General features: G+C 38.6%; 1 protein-coding gene and 1 long non-coding RNA gene across 3 annotated transcripts in view; both read left to right on the top strand.

Annotated features, from left to right (window-relative positions):
* LOC117348191 overlaps positions 1-11,452 on the top strand; it is a 30,243-nt gene extending 18,791 nt beyond the window's left edge. For both annotated transcript variants that reach the window (XR_004536925.1, XR_004536924.1), the window contains exon 5: positions 11,049-11,452. This is a non-coding gene — a long non-coding RNA (uncharacterized LOC117348191). The remainder of the gene's footprint in view (positions 1-11,048) is intronic.
* A 2,354-nt stretch (positions 11,453-13,806) lies between these two features.
* CHD2 (chromodomain helicase DNA binding protein 2) overlaps positions 13,807-19,907 on the top strand; it is a 186,355-nt gene continuing 180,254 nt past the window's right edge. Inside the window, 2 exon segments of the mRNA XM_033920273.1 lie at positions 13,807-14,324; positions 14,616-14,813. Coding sequence (XP_033776164.1) covers positions 14,752-14,813 — 62 coding nt within the window. The 5' untranslated portion in view covers positions 13,807-14,324; positions 14,616-14,751.

Below are 19,907 nucleotides of genomic sequence, written 5' to 3'. Positions count from 1 at the left end.
ACTATGGACTCCTGGGTCCTAAAAGTCATCATTTATTCTCTCCATTTTATAACATTCCCCTGTACCACCCTCCAAGAGAGTCTCTTCTTTCACATCCCAGCAGATGTCCCTTCTTCAGGAAATCAAAGCTCTGTTTCAACTAAATGCCATCAAAATGGTTCCCCCTTCTCGGAAAAATCAAGGGTTCTACTCCAGATATTTCCTAATTCCAAAGAAGACTGGAGGTCTTCATCCAGTTCTCAACCTCTGAGCCTTAAACAAATGTTTAGTCAAAGAGAAAGTTTGCATTCTATCTTAGGGTCACTATACCCTCTTCTAGAACTAAATGATTGGCTATGCTCTCTAGACCTCAAAGAGGGCTTCACACACACACTCTCACTCACTCTTACTTTGGCCTAGCTTCTTCTCTCAGAGTATTTATCAAGTGTCTAGTAGTCATGGTAGCACCCGCCAAACACCCCTTATCTCAAAAGATCAGTCACCTTGCTGCTTCATCAATTCCTTCAGTGGTGGATGGATCATCCAATATTTCCAGAGGTCTGCTGTTTGGTGTCCCTCCACATCAGAAAGTACTTACCGGGGATGCGTCCATGTATGCTTGGGCTTACCTGGACGGTCTCGGGACACAAGGTCTGCTCAAGAGAAGACATTACACTTCGACCTGTTAGTGCTATGGGCAATTAGCAATGCTCTTAAAAACCTTTCAAGAGTCTTCCAACCAAGTACTCCTTGTTTGAACAGACAATCAAGTAGTGATATTACAAGGGGGAACAGGCTCTCTCCCTCTGTTAAGAGGCAGAATACATATGGAATTGGGCAATTGCTCACAACATATTTCTCAAAGCCATATATGTACAAGGTGAACTGAATACTCTAGCCGACAAATTCGGCAGATTTCTACAACCACACGAGTGTACTCTCAACTCCAAAGTATTGTGCCACATCTTGCTGTAGGGGATTCATCAAATAGATCTTGTTTGTCTCCCCTCAATCACAAATTGGCTCAGTTTTGCTCCAGACAGTACTCTCCTCATTGTCTCGAAGCAGATGCTTTTCTTGTAGATTGGACTGTGGACAAACTTAATTCCTGTAAGCATTTCAGTCAATCCCTCTCATTCTCTACCCTAGTCAAGCTTAAAAGCAAATCAGCCACCATGATCCTGATAGCTCTTTTATTCTCACTTCTACTTCAGCTGAGTACCAAGGATCCAGTTACCTTATAAATCTTTCTATCTGTGCTCACTTAGTCGAGGATCTCTGTTGCATCCCAATCTGCAATCTCTGCAGCTGACAGCTTGGTACCTCTTGGTCTGACTTATGCATATTTTAATCTTTCTCAGTATAAGCCATTTATTAGCTATTTCCAGAAATCCTTTTACTTAGCAACGCTATCAACAGAAGTGGACATGCTTCAATTTGTGGTGTACTCTCAATCACCAAGATACTTCCACCTCTTTTCTCCCTTCAGTGTTTGGATTATCTTTTCCATTTATCTAATTCTGGGCTGAAAACCACCTCAGTTTAACCTCTGTGATAGTGCTTTTCATGTTCCTGTCAACAATAAATCTCTAGCCACTCATCCACTTGTTTCCTAGTTTATGAAAGGACTTTTCAACTCCAAATTTCCTCTTAAGCTGCCTCCAGTTGTCTGGGATATTAATGTAGTCCTTGCCAGTTTGATGAAGCCACCATTTGAACCACTGGCGTCTACTCCTCTTAAGCTTCTCACTGGATAGTGGTCTTCTTGATTTCTATCACTTCTGCCATAGAGTGAGTGAGCTTCAAGCATTGGTTTCAGAACCACCATACGGTTTTTCATCATGACAAGATGGTTCTCTGGACCCATCCAAAATTCCTTCCAAACATAGTCATGGAATTTCACCTAATTCAAACTATTGTTCTTCCAGTTTTCTTCCCAAAGTCTCATTCTCATCCTGGAGAAACAGCTCTTCATACATTGGGCTATAAGTGTGCCTTGGCTTACCACATACAAAGGACTTCACCTCAACTGTTCGTCTCTTTTGATCCTAACAGAATTGGTCAGCCTGTAACCAAGAGAACTATTTCTACATGGCTGGTAGTCTGTATTGCCTTCTGCTATGCTTAGGCTGGGCTGCAGCTCGAGGGATGCATTACAGCATACAAAGCCTAAGCTATAGCAGCATCAATAGCTTTAATGTTTCAGTCCCATTGATGAAATATGCAAACCACCTATTCAGTCCTCAATTCATGCATTTACATCTCCCTACTGTCTAGAACTCTACTTGAGATGAGATGGTCATTTCGGCTAAACAGTATTTCAGAATTTTTTTTCTTAATGGCCAACTCTCCCTCCATCCCATTATATTCAACTAGGGAGTCCCACACGTGAGATTAAGCTGCCTGCTTGTCCTAGGATAAAGCACAGTTGCTTACCGTAACAGGTGTTATCCGGGGACAGACAGATATTCTCACATCCCACCTACCTCCCTGGTTGTCTTCTTAGCTTGCTTATGGAACTGAGGTACTGCAAACCGGTGCCGGGCAGAAAGGCACTTGTGCATTTGTAGTGTAGGCAGTCATGAAGGTTCTAAAAACTTAACGTGGCAATACACTTTTACCACTGTCTGTACTGGGCTCCATGGATGATGTCACCCACATGTGAGAATATCTGCCTGCTATCCCAGTAACAGTGCTGTCTGTTGGCAAAGTAACTATTCTGTGTACTGTGTGTGTGTGTGTTTTATATTTTAATTTCCTTTTTTTTTTCTTCTTCTTTCTTTTTGTTGGCTTAGGCTAGCAAACTCTACAATGACTCAATATTCTCTTCTATTAACCCCAGACAAGAAGTAAATCATGGAATATATTGAGTCTAATTCCCTGGTTCACATTTTAAGCATTATTGCTTTGTTAGTCTGACACGCTATATGATTGTTGATCAATTTAAACAAACTAGTACTGCAACTACTTCCCCTAAGTGATGAGTCCTGTAGCTCATACAGTAACATTGATATAAGTATCTGGATTCTGATAGCAGCTACATTGAGGTGGTATGCTTAAGTCTAAGGAGGAAAGAAAAAGGTAGTTGCTATTGCTGTGGCAGTCACTGTCGGCCAGTGACTAGTACTGAGGTTGTGTCTTGAGATGCCCTGTTATGCTGTCTAGAGTGGAAGAGCAAAATAGATGGACTTTTAAAAAAAATTTGTTGATTTGAAACGATCTATTTTCTATCATCCTTCTTGCCACTCACTTTTTCCAATTTAAATATGAAAAGGGCAATAATTTGGTGTAATGGGATATAATTAACTGGCTGGTAGTCGGAATTGTCAAATTGAGGATTTACATTTTTTTAAACAATATATGGATTATTTAGGTTAAGAACAAAAATATAAAATTTGTGAACATATGGGACTTAGACTGCAGAAACTGACTGACTTTAGGATATTGCACTGAAAAACTTGTTTGTTTTGGACTTGAGACTGCAAAGGAGGAATTTAAACCTAGCTTTATTTTCTGTACTTTGCCATCTGCCAGAGCCAATAATAATGTATGTTCTAGTGCAGTGTGTTTAGTTGCCCTGAATACTAGGGTTTTGCATCTGAACCTGCAAGAAACTTGCAGAATGCTGCCAATCATCTTTTTGAACTTCACCATTTTCCCAGGGAGCTGCTCCTACCCCCTCAATTTTTTTTTATTTTTTTGTATGCAAGCAATTGTTCAGAAGTTTCTGCTCTGCTGTTTTATTATTTTTGGGTATTTTATTTTTCTAAGTGTTCAGCTCTGGTTTGGTGTCCAGAGATTCCCACTTGTTGAGACCTCTGCCTGGGAGAAGACAGATTTGTGCTACAGAAGTCTCATGCTAGCGGGATCAGTCCTGGGGACACCTAAACTAGTCAACCTACTTTTGTAACCTTTTTTTTTACTCGGGGCCTGTCCTTTGTGTAGCTGCTCACACCCCTAAATTTATTAGGAGCTTGAGTGCATGCTGTTCGGCTCTTCCTTCCCAGCTTGACCGGGATTAATAATGGGCCAGCCGGTTAGTCCTCACCCCCCCCCCCATCCATTTGCAGTTCAAGGTTTTCTGGGGTTGACGCTTAATCTGACCTCTGTCCAACTGGAAGCCTGAAGATCAAGTTCTTCCAGCGAGCCTGTGAGGCAGAGTTCTTCTCCGTTTATCCCATTTCCATTCCTGAGCTGAAGCAGGAAGGCACAGTGAATAAAGCTATTATAGTCTATGCGTGAAACCTAGGGGGGGAGGGTTTCCAAAAGTGAAATTTTGAAGGTTTCTGCAGCCAGAGCCAAGGTCCCTCATCCCTAAAACACCTTTCTCTGCATTTTTTTTTTTTTTTTGTATTTCAGGGAAGTCCCCATGGTCTGTTTTTTTTTTTTTGGGGAGGGGGGTTTGTGTGTGTAATTTTTACTGGCAGTGGCCATCTTGGATTTTAAACTTATCTTTTTTCTAAAGCCTTCATCTGTCTCAAAATACATGTGCTTGCCACACCTGTCGAGTCCCGGCCTCTGAGGATAACTAAGATCCTCTATGATATCGTCAGTTAGGAGCTATCTCAGCCCAGCAGATGCTCTGGATCAGACAGTGGGCAGGAGATTCAGCCTCTAAAGCCACTCTGAGCAGGCTTCTCTTTCAAGGGCAGGTGCTATTTGGCAAGAGTCTGGATGACCTGATGGCTAGCATTATGGACCATCAACCTAAGGGCTTGCTGGACAGCAGACCTTGGACGATATGGGGGAATTTTCAAGGCCTTCGAATATTCCTTCCTTAAGCAGGAGGCAAAGCTTTGCAGAGGTCCTTTCAGGGGTCTCAGCAGAGGTTCAGCAGGGGCAGGAGACGGCAAGCCTCTGGCTCTTGTCCCTCCCCATCCTTCAAGAAAACACAATGATGCCAGGACAGGTACCAAACCTCACCAGATAGAGGGCATAACTGCCAGCCTTTTGGCCAGTCTGGGATCAGATAGGGAGATAGTTCGAGAAGGTTACAAAATCAAGTTTTGTGATCCCCTTCCAGATCAATTTGTAGATTCTCTGGCCAGAGTGCCTTCGAGTCTGTGCATCAGTACAAAAGCTACTGGATCTTTGTGCCATAGAATCGGTATCTGATGAATAGAAACATAGAAACATAGAAAGATGACGGCAGAAAAGGGCCATAGCCCATCAAGTCTGCCCACTCTATTGACCCACCCCATTAAGTCTGAATGCTAATGACCTGGTTCCTTAACTCGACCCTCGTAGGGATCCCACGTGGATGTCCCATTTATTCTTAAAGTCGAGCACGCTGGTGGCCTTGATCACCTGCACCAGAGCCATATATTTCATCATACCAAAGAAAGGCTTGGATGACTGGAGATCCATTATGGACCTCAAGTTGGTCAAAGCTCCTCTGAAACTGCTGCATTTCCGCATGGAGATCGTTTGGTCATAGTGGCAGTGGTGCTGGGAGAATTTCTTGCCTCGGTGTATGTTTTTTTTTTTTTTTAATGGAGTCCTTCCTTGATTTTGATGGAAGCCCATCTACACATTCCCAGATTTTTTTGGCCCATAGGAGGTACTTGCAGTTTCATGTGCTGGAGTAGCATTTCCAGTTTTCAGCACTCCCCTTTGGCCTAGCAATGGCACCTCACACTTGTACCAAGGTTGTGGCGGTGGCAGCAGCAGTGCACTCATATTTGGATGATTGGCTAGTGAGAACCACATCCAAGGAGGAATGTGAACTGGCAGTTTCGAGAGTGGTCCCTCCAAGACATGAGATGGATCGTCAACTTCAAGAAGAGTTAGCTGGAGCTGACTTGGCATCTGAAGTACCTAAGAATTTTTTTTGGCATGGCCTTGGGCCAAGTGAAGCCCATTTGTAGGCTCTTGATTGCGTACGTAGCGGGAGTGGAAAATGTGCATGCCGACTTTCTCAGTCAGCAGACTCGTGACCCAGGGAATGGTTCCCTCCCCCCTTCCGTTCAACTCCATAGTTCTGCAGTGGGGATGTCCACAGATGGATCTGATGGCCACCGCTGTAAACACAAAGGCGACTTGCTTTTACAGCTGAAGGTACGAGCCCAGAAGTGCGGGGTTGGATGCACTAGTTAAACCAAGAAAGGGCTCTTGTATATGTTCCCCCGTGGCCCATGATAGGGCAAGATTGTGAGTCATCTGGGATTGATAAGCCTAGTGGCACCCAGTTGGCCCCACAGCCCATGCTATGCAGACCTAGTTTGCCTCCAGAGGGACAAGGCTCAGATTGCTTGTCCAAGTAGATCTTCTCACTTGGGGACCTGCCCCTATCGAGAATCTGGAACACTTTGGGCTTAAGGAATGAATGGGTGCCTCAGGTGAAGAAGGGTTACTTGAACGTGGTTGTTTCCTGCTTAGAGCTAAGAAGCCGTCGACAATAGCAGCCTATGCCAATCCTGGAATTCCTTTCAGCACTTTTGTGTGCTGTGGCTGATATAGAGCTCCTATGAGCTCTGATTTCAGTAGACCTGCAAATTTTGCAAGGACATTTTCAGAAGGGTGTGCCGGTTGGGTCGCTGAAGGTGCTTCCAAGCTCGGGGAGAAAAGCTCTGGTCTCTCATCTAGATATTGCATGGTTCATTAGGGGGGCTCTTCGGTTGTGCCCTCTAGTGCGCCTTCCTTTCTCTTTCTGGGATCTTAACACTGTATTACAAGGTCTCCAGTACAGTTCTGTATGAGCCCTTACAGGAGGTGTCCCTTCTGGATCTTGCAGTCCAGAGTTTCTGGTGGTGGTTACTTTGAGATGAGGTTTCCAAGTTATATGCTCTGTACTGCAGGGAACAGTTCCTTAAGTTTACAGAAGCAGGGTTCTCTTCCTTGCGTATGGTTCCATCTTTCTTACCGAAAGTAGTCTGTCTGCCACATCAATCAGAAAGTCTGTTTGCCGACTTTCACCCTACGGGGTCTAAGAAAAGGGATAAAGCATTGCATTTGCTGGCTGGTTGACAAGCGAGTGCTTCTCTAGTACCTCAAAGTTAACAATGAGTTTACTTATTGGATCTTATTTATTCTGACTAGTCACGCCAATAAAGGGAGGCTGGTGTCTAAAGTCTCTATCTCTAATCTCTCTATGGGGCTGTGGTAAGCAGCTGCCGATTGCATGGAAAGCACTAGAGGAGCTGCTATCTCATGGGCAGAGACTCTGCCAGTTTTGCCTGAGGAAATCTGTAGATGCTTTACCAGGTTCTATAGGGTAGATGTAGCAGCCAGGAATTAAGCTGTTTTTGGGTTCTCCGTGTTTGAAGGCAGGCTCAGTAGGCCTGCCCTAGATTCTGGGGGACTGCTTTGGTATGTCTCTAGCATTCAGGACCACTACACACATTGCATTAGAAAGGATAATCTTTCTTGTAGATGTCTAGTAGTCCTGAAGCCCTGCCCTGCTAGTGGGCTTTGCCTGCCTTTAGCCTTAAGATCCGCCTGAATTTGAAGAATTCTTTCTCTCTCAGGTGAACTGAGAGGATGTAAGAAGGAAAATGCTCAAGAACATAGTCTGATTTGTCTCTGCTTGATAGCAGGACATGCGACTAGCTACAAGCTCTGTATAAGATTAGTGCTGGTTGCACCCAATTTTTGTGCCTGTCTGATCAGTTACTTAAATATTATAATGTTAATGGATGTTTTTATAGAACAGAACTAAATTGTAGTGTCGGTGATTTTTCTCAATTTCCCCCTTCCTTCCAGTCATTACAGCGCTACTTGATTTGCTTTTGTACAAACTGAGGGGGCAGGAGCAATTCTTGGAAGGAGGCGGAGTTCAAGAAATGATTGACAGCATTCTACAAGCAACTTGTGGTTTAGAGGACAAGCAGGATGTGATGCTTGTGTGTCTGCCAATCATCTTGATGCTTCAACTGTTTACAATAAATGTTTTATGCTGTACATGCAAAACAGAACATAAAATAGACCCAATATGGCACATGAAGCCCAGCATGCTTCAACAATGGGCAATGCAGGGCACAAGTACCGTACCTAGCAAGATCAGAGTAGATCATTCCTTTTTGTTTGCACGCAAAGAAACTTTTGACTTTCCAAGTTTACATGGATGTTGATGGTTTATGGACTTGACCTTTAGGAACTGCTTTGACCACAGCCTCTGGTAACAACAAATTCCATAGCTTGCTGCTTTTTTTTTTTTTTTTTTTTTGGGGGGGGGGGGTGTCCTAATACAGTTTGGGTATGCTACCTATTAATTTAATAGTCCCTCCTTAGTATCCTTATGAAAGGGTAAACAGTTCCCTGTTTACTTATTCCACCCATGAAGCCTTTCAGTTAAAACAGCTATCCTCCATGCTTATTTTTTTAGCCCCTCTTCATGGAGGAGTAATTTCCATCTAATTTATCAAATTTCACATACCTCTGCACCTCTTGCAGGAATTGTATTGAAATGATTTTTCTCATTGCATGAAATATGGATTTTTAGATACTCTTATTAAGCCAGTGCCTTGCTTATAGAAGTTTCACTTTTCCAAATGTTTCTAGCAAAAACCTTTGATACAAAGGTGTATTAGATCATAACTCGGTACTGGGTTGATACAGATGACATCTTGCAAATATTTAGAATGATGTATAGTCATGTGAAAAAATATCTGGAAAAGAAAGTGATGTAATTGCAGGGGTGGGCAACTCCGGCCCTCGAGGACCGGAATCTTGAAAACCCAATTGGATTTCGGCCCTCGAGGACCGGAGTTGCCCACCCCTGTATTAGGGTATAGGGTGTCCTAATTTATTCCTCAGAATACACATTTTTGTGGATATCTTGTTTCAGGAGTAAATCAAGGAAAATCTTTGTTTACCTGCAATTGCATCACTTTTCTTTTCCAGAAATTTAAAAAAAAAAAAAATTTGACATTGATATGTGAACATTTCTTAAAGCAGTGATTCCCAACCCTGTCCTGGAGGAACACCAGGCCAATCAGGTTTTCAGGCTAGCCCTAATGAATATGCATGAGAGAGATCTGCATATGATGGAAGTGATAGGCATGCAAATTTGCTTCATGCATATTCATTAGGGCTAGCCTGAAAACCCAATTGGCCTGGTGTTCCTCCAGGACAGGGTTGGGAACCACTGTCTTAAAGAACTGAATATTTCATGGTGTCCTAATTTTTTGCATGACTGTAAGAGCATAGCCTTTGTTGTGAAGGAAATTGGAGTAGCTGTTATCTACTAGACATTTTTTCTGTTGTCTTCCATTTATTGGCTCTTACTAATTATATTTAAATGGGCTTCATTTTACCAATTTCCATAATAATAATTTTTCAAATTTATGGTACTTAATCTTGGGCTTTTATTAGCCGCTTATTTCTAAAACTGGTCCAAAGCAGTTTTAACAATAAACAGAATCAATAACAATCATTAGGAATTTCCAAAGGAAGAATATTCAACTCAATAATTTTCTTAATTCAGATATTTTTGAAAGGGGTTTTAAAATGCTTCTGAAATAATAAACAACCTTCTTATTAACAATCGATGGCAGATTATTCCAAACATACCCTGGAAGAAAGCCCCTTTTAATGGCCAGGGTCAGAGGAATGAAATCATGTATTAAAAACATGATAGTTCTATCAAATTTTACTAAACATTAACATGCAGTTAAAGGGTTAACATTTGCTTCTGAAAAACGTTAGTTGTTGTAAAAAAAAAATAAATAATAATTATTATTATTTTTTTTTTTGTAACCCATTCGACAAAATCCCAAAGTCCTCTTTAAGATATTAGAAAGCTATTTTAAAAATGCATACCAGGTTGGAAAGGCTGCATATTCACTTCCATGTGGAAGAGGGAACAGTCTATACTTACTGCTGTACTATACAGTAGAGCAACCCAGGAAAATGAAAGTTACATTCATCAACTATAGTTAACTTTGCATCACAACATTTTCATGACTTGTGGGAGCAGTATGCCTTATAGCACAAGGGGTACTGTCATTTGTCCAGTAAACGTACAAAGCAGCCTCTGGGCTTCATAAAGTATCTGAGTTTCTTGTCCCGTCCCTCCCCCCCCCCCCTTATCTACTTTGCATGAAGTTAAATTTCACTTCAGTTAAATATTTAAAAATATGTAATACATAATCATGGCTATAATGAGAATGAATTAGTTGATTGGAATCTACTATTTTAATAAAGGAAGAAGCCATTAAGAATTGGTGCTTTTCAGGTTTACCATCTGTATTGAAATGGAACCATTGGACCAATTTTTTAAAGTCTTATTTTCCTGTTCCATCTTTTCTCAGTGCAGTATTGGGCAAACCTATTACTCATCATGCAGCTTCTAATATGGAAGAATTCTACACACCGTATGTTGGGCCATTGCTATTCCATGATAGTATAGTGCATAGTAACTTCTTTATTTTCCGGGAGGAGGCTTTTTTTTTTTTTTTTCCTCTCAAACACTTCAAAATATTTTGAAAAAAGATCCATTATACTAAACTTCTGCTTTCATTTGATGGGGGGAGTGTTAGCTTCTGAAAGTTAAGCGAGAAACGACTTGCTAATAGAATTTTTATTTATTTATTTAGGTATTTTTTGTTTGTATAGCTTACGTGTTTTTTCTTGATGTAGTTGCCTTTTGGTCAGAGAGACAGTGAAACAGTTCACAAATTGGTCTAAGAAGAGAAATTATATACTGTACTTGTTTTCACTAGTTTTTATACTTCTTGTAAGCAATTTTTTGTTTAGAAAACTTGCTATTTTGGATCATTAATTGCTATTCTATGATTTGCATTTTCTTTCTGATTTTGTGTGATTGGAGTATTTTCCATTTTATTTTGTACACAATTTAGAAATCCCTTTCTTGAATATTACTTGATTAGTGCAGTCATGGTTTATAAAAAAAAAAATGTTACTGGAGCTTTTCATTTGAAAACTAAAAATACAACTAATTAGCTTGTATAACTTAAGGTAACCTTGTTGCTATTTAACTATCATGGTAATCGTTTAAGAAGACTATATTAAGTTGTGTATTGAAAATGTTGTCAAAGTAGACTGTTTTGCTTGTCCTAGATGAGATTATCAACATTCCAACAACATTTTCTTTCTAATTTTCCATTAAGACATCAATGAGCGAAGTGAAGTGGAGTCTACCAGTGACAAATTCAAGATGGCAGTTCTAATATTCTTGGACTTGATTGGGAGATAAGCAGTGGACTAAGGCACAAGTACTGGAGTAGATTTTCCAAGAGAATGGCATTTTAAAATGGACTCTCAACATCTTAAAAATCTACAAGATCTGAGTTTCTGAACATCCTGCAAAAAAGAACTTTGGACTTATTTCCTATTGGTTATTTCTTCGTTGACAAGAAAATGGTTGCATCTAGATTTTTCGGCATATGTCCCAAGTATGCTTGCAAAAATGTGTTACTGACATGGTAAAAGAATCAAAATGGTTCTGCTAATACATAATGTAAAAAATGTGAAGTGAATTTTAAGATTTTTAAAATAAAAAGGTTTTAATATTCTTGTGTTTTTTTTTGAAAGCTTACACTGGAATGTGCTGTTGGGTGAATTCAGTCATAAGTGCTTTACCTATTAATTTTAGCTTTATAAAGAAATACTTTTGAAGGAAATTAATTATCTAAGATGATTTTTTTTCTGCCTACTTAGCAAATGTGAGTGTTAGTTTTTTTGGGTGGGAGGGAGGCCTGGAATATCTTTTTTTTTTTTTTCTCTTTGTTTGTTTCTACAATTTGAAAAGGCAGTGTATGGAATTCTTAACTTGCATGGAACTAGGTCATCATAAAACAGCAATTTTAACCTGATTCATGAAAAATTTAACTAGCCCAGTCTTTTTGTTGATAAAGATCAGAGGAGTCAACTATTTCTTTAGTTTGTCTTTTTCACGTTTCCTGGTTCCATATTTGAAGGGAATTTACAAACTTTTTTGACATGCTTTTGCATGTCACACTATATATGTAATTTTGTTTTTTGAATGGAAGCTACAGATAAGCTATATGAAGCCCATCATTTTACTCTTCTGAAGATTGTTGGCTGTGTTTCATAGAGTTTGAATTATGATTATCTTACATTCTTCAATGTGAAAGTTCTTACCTACAGTCAATACTGGGCCAGCATATACAATCTATGGGATTTGGGCCTGAGCATGGAACAGAAGCTCTTTATTGTGTTGTAGTTTCAAACCAATGCAAGCTGTTATGGTCTGTTTTCTTAAATTGTATGCAACATGTAGAACTGTTTAATTGAATTAAAGGAAATGTATATTATGGTTACAACTTGCAGCTCTGTTAGCATTATTGACATGTATTCTTAGTAATGTGGACCTTTTTTGACTTGGCAAACTGGTTGAGGTGTTTGGTCTTCATCTGCCATATCTATGTTTCTATAACTTTACAGATCAAAAGTAGCCATCTTTCTGTATTCTCCATGATCTCTTAAGTTAGTTCTCTGCTGCTTTGTGTGGTCTATATGAACCACTGTTCTGTGGTGCATATGTGTGGTAGCTGTTCTTCAATGGTATTAATCCTCAATTTGTATTTGGTAATTTTAATTGTTGATTGACTTCCCATTTTAGTTTAAAATGGCTAAATAAAACCTAGGTGTTATCTTAAAAACTTTTCTGCCTAAAATTTAAATTTAATTAAACATTTTTTCAAAAATGTTCTATATTATGATGCAAGGTTAATTATAAAACACCTTGCCACTGGCAATTTACCACTTAACACAATGACCTATCTAAGAAATATCTCAATTGAAGATGCATAATAAGCTTTCAGAACCTTACATTTGGTGAGCCATGTAGAGATGGTGGTCATTCATGTCTGTTTTTAAATGAATTTGGAATAGTTTCTTAAATTTGGAGATAAGTTAAAATTCATTTATTGATTACTCTCATCTATTGTTGAAATAAGTTTAGGTATTTTGAGGTATTGCTTAATACATAGGTTTTCTAATGAAAAGTTCAACTTTAATGGGAGAAACTATCAATGTGAGTGACTTAAGATATATTTTACTGTTGGCCCTAGTTATTAGTAACTAGATCACATTACATTACATAAAATAGGATCTGTGGTAAAAGAAAATCTTGGTGGTAGTCCACATTGATAAGTATGTCTCTGAATGTGATGGGGTGTGATCAGTCCACAGTATTAATCTGTAATCACTTTTCCCAGTATGATTAGTGTTATTGGTCTGAACTTCAAATCTTAATATTTTCCTTAAAATTGGTTGACAAATAGTTAAGTTAAAATACTAGCAAATATTAGCATGTTATACAATAGTCTTAAAAATATAAGATATTAAGTTTTGGAAAGATGTGTAATGTTTTCTATAGGACACTAGGGAGGCGCTGTTGAGAAAACAACTTTTATTTTGTTAAGACTTTAAAACTCATTGGAAAAACCCAATTTCTTCTTGCCTTTTGGTCTGTAGAACTTTCAACCCCAATGAAAGAAATGGAATCTTATAAAGTACTTAAATAAACAGAACCCCTCCCTCTAAACAGTTCTGGGAGATGCTGGCAACTCTTTGAGTTGAACCCAGGCACCATTATTTCTTCAAAATGGCTTTCTTGGACACCACTTCCTGTCCAGGGAGGAAGTAATTAAATCTCAAGGACTGCAGTAGTCAGCAAATCTTTAGAAAAGAAAGGAAACCAGCTCTAATCTGGTCTGAGAGGGATGGGGTTAAGGTCCCCCCAGCCCCAGGTGCTGAAGTACCTAGAAAGGGCATGGGTTTGGGGAAGGGGGGACTCCCTTTGAAAATGGAGCCTCTTTTTGAGTGTGTGTTGAAATGAAGGGGTGGGTCTATGGTGCATCACCTGAGTTCTGGGGTAAATGCAGAGAGTGTCAATCAAAGGCAGAGCTCTCAGAGCCTGGAAGGAGCTCTAGATGGCGGCTGTGCCTTAGAGAGCGCACCGAGCTCCCTGGCTTCTCCCAACAACTTTTCCTAACTTTCCGGGGGCCCAGCCGGCCCCCCGACCTCCTCCGAAGACCCCGGCTCCCGAATTTGCAGGGGAAGGCAGGGGTTTGGGGTCCGTTTTCGTGGCCGATTGGGAGGAAGAAAGTGGAGAGGGAACCCGGGTCGTTGTTTTTCTTCCAGCTAGAAGCCATGGCGTACCTCCATTTTTGTCTGCTCTCCTAATGAGGCTGACTTTTTTTTTTTTTTTTTTTCTTCCCCTCGCCGGTCATCTTTTTCCTTATTTTTGTCCTATTCTTATTCATTGTTGTTCAAGTTATTTATATTTTGTGAGGGAGGGAAGCGATTATTTTTAAAAACGTTTTTCTAGCAATTTGGACACGGCTTTCATTTTTTTTTTTTTTCCTCGATACCGAAAGTCAGAGTGATTTTTTTCGGTCTGGCTGTACTTGAATCAGGTAGGGTGTCATCTTAATTTTGATATTGAATAAATAGGATGGGGTGTTTTAGTTTTTTCCTTTCTTTTAATTTCTATTTGAACAGGGTTTGTTTTTTTTCCCGATGACGCAACAAGATAGATTTCTTAGTGCACCGTCTTTGAGAAAGTTTTACGTCGAACTAGGGGAAGGATTGTTTTTGTTATCTGGTTTACCTGCGGTTCTAAAACAAAACGAGAGAGAAAAAAAATCTTCAACATTTGTATCTCTTTCGTGTTGGGCAGTGTTGCTTTGTTCTTAATCTCATTGCAGCGTCAGGACTTTGCTTACAGCGAAAAGCAAAGCACAGCAGCTTGGGACCTTACCTTTCTTTCAACTTTGACAGTAAATACCTGGATGCAGGACATCAAAGCCAAGAGGAACCCTCGACCAATTAACAAATTAAAAGATGATGAAAACTAAGGACAAAACACCAGAAGAGGACTGTTCAGTCCACAGTAATGCTTCGAGGTACGATTCTTTTTCTCAACTTTTTTCCCCTTTCATCCTTTTTCGTCTCTTGCTACATCTGATTCGATTGTTTACATTTTGACAGGCAGGGTCAATCCCCCTCTTCGTTTGATTGTGAAGGTTTTTAAACCTTTTTTTCTCTCCAGCAGTGACCTTGAGATTCTTGATCTGCCACACCCAAATTTTTCATCGTAATTTTCTGAAAGTTGGGATGTGACTTTCAGGGCCCATGGAAGGAAGCAAAATGTATTCCTTTTTGCCCAGGCGAAAGCCTTCACTAAAAGCTGTGCAGTTTTTAGCATTGTGCTTTTATTCTATTTTTTTTTTTTGTCGTTTCGTGCTGTAGAAAAATGACCTTGTTGTTTTACTCTTTGCTGCATTGCACCATTTTAAATAGAAGGCACTTTTTTCTCGCAAAAATTTTAACACTACTTAAGATTTTAAGTGAGGGCCACAGAAGCCTCATCATAGTACATGTTTGAAATACTGTACTACAAGAATTACAATGAATGAAAAAAATATTTTTTGGGACTACAATAGGCAAGCTGCATGTCTGACAGAATCTGCAGACTTTATAATTTATTTGACTTTTTTTTTTTTTTTTTTTAAGTGCAATGCTGTCCATTTTTTAATCATTTTGTTTCAAGTTTGAGTCCATATAAAGGTGCTGGAACAGTCTTTTTGATCTGAATCTCTGTCTTCATTATTTAACTGCTGCTGGATAGTTTTGCTAGTTTTTTTGATAATTGATAGTTGAATTTTAATAGGGCCAATTTTTTTTATTTACATATAATGTAGGGATGGAAAATGTCTTTTTTAACATGTTTCTAAATACTTAAAAATTTTCAAATTTAAACTTTAAAATATTTGTATTCAATAACTAAAATAGGTTATACTAATTGTTTGCTTTTGACACACAAGGACCTTTTTAATGAAAAAAATATAAACCTTAGCTTACTTCTGTTCATATTATGTTTTCAGTTCATATACTTCCTGCCTGCAACTGAGGAATATTTAATAATTGTAGAAGTGCTTATTCTTTTTCATTTGCCTGTGCTTTGCTTTTTTTTTTTTTTCCTCTATTTAAGCTTGATAATATGCTGTAATCTTCTCTTTACATGGGTGGCTAACATTTCATAAACATTTTTTTTTATCCACTAATAAGCTGGCAGGGTCAGCATTTTTTTTAATCATTTACCAGTTGTTGCTAAAGAGAAGAAAGTAAGTTAGTGCATTTATATTTATTTTTTTTACAATCTGGATATCTTCGTCAAATCATACTTTTTTAAAGGGGCAGTTGAACAAATTTGATCAAATGTTCATAATTTGATTCAACTAGAGATTTGTGCAAATTGTAAGTGATTCAAGAAGAGGACTGATCTTGATCCCATGCACTGTAATTTTTTTGATCCTTTTACAAGTTTTCATGATATAGTATGTGAAAGACTTAAAGTGAATGTATCCATATACATTTGTCCTTAATTCTAAAGTTTAGAAGCATAGTTTAGATTTCAAAGCATTTGTTTTTATATCATAGTTAATAGGGTTAAAAAAATAATATATATATATATATAGGATATTCAGTAGAAGAAGGCAGTTGTGAAATCGAGGTATACTGAATGAAATTTTGGAGCATACTTATGCAAAACCTTAGATTTCTTTTCCTTGAGATGCCAGATTTTCATAGATAGTTTTATTTTTGTAAACAAAATGCCACTTGCTTAGCATGATTGATCAAGCTATACAGGCCACCTGTTCTATGACTGCTTTTCTGGGGGTGGTATATTTTAATTCTTTAGGTCTTTTGACTTTATGCTCCACCCATAATGTGTGTGAAGGGAAAAAAACTGACATGCTCGCTGTCAGATTTATAAATGTCCTGCTTTCTATGACAAGAATTAAGTTGTCTTGGACATTTCTTCAGTTTTCTACGAATTATAATGTACACACATACATATACACATATATATATAGTATACAGTATATATTTTTTGATGGTGGGGGGGGAAGCGTTCACTTGTGATGTTGCTAGTATACTGGTAAAATGCTTTGAACTTCTGGTGACCTTTCTTAATTAAACTGGAAATACTAAACTGATCAACTGGTGACATGCATCTAGATAAGGAGAGTTTATGGGTGCTGCTGGCTCTGTTCTGTTGTATTGCTTCTTTCCAAAATTCCCTCTAAAATGAGAGACTGGAGGGTAGTGGGATAGCAGAGGAGTAATAAGCAGTACAGACTTTGTGAAAGCACCTAGTTTCCATTTAAATGTGACATGTGAAACAATGGAGCTTAGAAAATAAGTTGTGGGTTTTTTTTATTTAGCTTAAATATCAAAATAGACTTGTATTGTGAGACTTTGTGGAATAGTGGGGTGTTTGTTTGTTTGTTTTACATATTTTGCCTACTATTTTAAAATTTTGCCTTTTATAGTTGGTGTTTGCCTGCATTGGTGAGCTGCTCATTAAAGAACAGCCCTACCCTAATGGCCAGGAAGAGGCCAAAGCTGACAGGTGGAAATCTTGTAATTTTGGAGTGCTCATTTTTTTTTAACTAGCTATATTGCAGATGTCTTATTTTGAGACTCTAAAATGCATTGATTTCGCCAATTAAAAATTAAAAAAAAAATATCTTGAGTCAGATAACATAGTAATATTTGTTTGCAGAGTTAGTTTTGTATTTTCTGTTGAACTTTTTCATTTTTACTTAAGTGGACTGACTGGCTCATTCGGCTTTTTACATTTTTTTTACTGTGGGTTCAGTATAAGTTGAACGTGGATTAAAATCTCCTTTGATCGTTTTTTGTTCTAGATTTTCAAATGTATGTCATTTATTTGTCCACATAATAGTTGGAGCAGCTTTAGTGCTTTATACATATTGAATACATTGTACTTAATATGGAAAATTTAGAAGCCAGTGCCAAGAAGTATTACTTGCTACATTTGACATACAACACAGTTAGTTTTGGGTTACGCTCCTTTTTTTTTTTTTTTTGCATTCTAAATTGATTTCCTTTAAGGTCTTCTTTAAATGGCTTTTTATATAACGGTTAGTTAGCATGTCATTTAAAGACGGCTATATGGTTTGTAAAGGAGAAACCTCTCTTTCTCAGTTCTTCGACTTCCTAGAAAAGGTACCCTGCGTGCGGCAGCCATTTTATGAAAATGCTGTTCCACTCTAAATTACCATTTAGATGCTCAATAGCCCAGTCTTTGTGGCCATAGTAGTGTAGAACTGCTAATACAGCTTAGTGGGCTATCTTGTGGTTTACGGCTTTAATCGGAGAGAGAGGGGCTCTGTCTGCTTGTAGGGGAACATGCAGAAACTGTGGTATTTGGTGCAGGTCCAGCTTAGTCACAAAATGGCTTTTCCTTTGTGCCGCATAGCTAGACATACTGCATTGCACGGTGCACTGTGCAAGCAGCAGGAAGTTAGTGATGGAAGTTCAAAGGGCACCTTGTGTTGGCTGCGAGCTGCGATTGGCTCAATGCACGCTTGGTAACCGGAGCGTCAGCAGTAGAGGGGGCGGGGCCTTGCCGTGACGTTAGCCGAAGCCGCGCCTTCCTGGCGAAAAAGCAGCTGTTTCAGGCAGCCGAGAGGAAGCTGGAGCGTACGTTCTCGGAGAACGGGGTATCTTCCAAGGAGCTCCCTTAAAACATAAACAAACGCACATTACCCTGCTCTTTCTACAACTATACTCCTTTATTTGAAGATTTTGTGACGTCTTGCCTTTCTGACCCTTCCTTCTGGTCTTAACAACGTGCAAACTTTCCCAATATAATTGGCACAAAGGCATTTATTTCTTCCTCACTGCTTCAGTTGCATTGTTGATGAAAATTAACCTTGCATGCTACTATATTGTCAATGAATTAAAAGCTTTGCACTTTTTTTTTTTTTTTTAATAGTTTCTGGTGGTAAATCTCGAATATTTTTCCTGCCAACTACTATATTCTATCTGCTATTTGTAGGAAGTGGTCATTATTTAAAGTGTGTGTAATATTTTACTGCTTTTTTTTTTTTTCTCTCTCTCTCTTTCTGGTAGAGAGAATATCCTGAAATGGAAGTGTATCAGGTGACTAGCACATTACAGCACAAGTCCTGTGAGGTTTTTCTTCCTAGTTTCTGATGTGGTCTGGGAGGGGGTGGGGTATCCATATACTAAACAAGATATTTTAAAGGGCACACACAGCCTTTTTTTAATAGCACTGAATTAAGTCTTATAACAAAATTTACTTTTATCCCTCATTAATTTGCATTCCCCTGCTAACTTTTTAAAACATATCTGCTGTTCTTTCTTTATCAGTAAAATATTAAATATAATTTGAGAATTCATTTGCTTGTCCTTCTTTAAAAACAAACAAACCATAATAAAGGGCTTCAATTATGCTAGCCAGTAAATAAAGGTTGTACATCCTGGCAAGTTTTTTGCTGTGTACATAAGCAAAAAAAGTGTTTTATACCACAATAAATAATGGTAGATGATTTTAATTGTATACTACAAGATTGTAACTCATTAATGCTCTGCAAAGGAAGCAGACTTGTTATAGCAGGTTGTTCAAAACATTCTGAAATTAACAAGGAATAATCCTAAAATATTTATTGCACTGTCTGCAGTCTTTAAGATTTATTTTAATAGAGGAAATCCCTAAACATTTTGGCTATGACTTATATTTTGCACACAATTTATTGAAAGAAAAAAATAATTTGCTTCCAGATTTGTTCCAGGGTACTAAACATAGAAACATGATGGCAGATAAAGGCCAAATGGCCCATCTAGTCTGTCCATTCACAGTAACCATTATCTCTTTCTCTCTGAGAGATCTCATGTGCCTATCCTAGGTCCTCTTGAATTCAGACACAGTCTGTTTCCACCACCTCTTCCAGGAGACTGTTCAACTTCTACCACCCTTTCCGGAAAGAAATAGTTCCTCGGATTACTCCAAAGCCTGTCACCTCTTAACTTCATCCTATGCCCTCTCATTGCAGAGTTTGCTTTCAAATGAAGGAGACTTGACTCATGCACATTTATATTACATAGATATTTAAATGTCTATCATATCTCTCCTTTCCCGCCTTTCCTCCAAAGTATACATA

Source organism: Geotrypetes seraphini, chromosome 14 (assembly GCF_902459505.1).
Source record: "Geotrypetes seraphini chromosome 14, aGeoSer1.1, whole genome shotgun sequence".
Lineage (NCBI taxonomy): Eukaryota > Metazoa > Chordata > Amphibia > Gymnophiona > Dermophiidae > Geotrypetes > Geotrypetes seraphini.
This window is presented reverse-complemented; position numbering and strand designations above follow the sequence as displayed.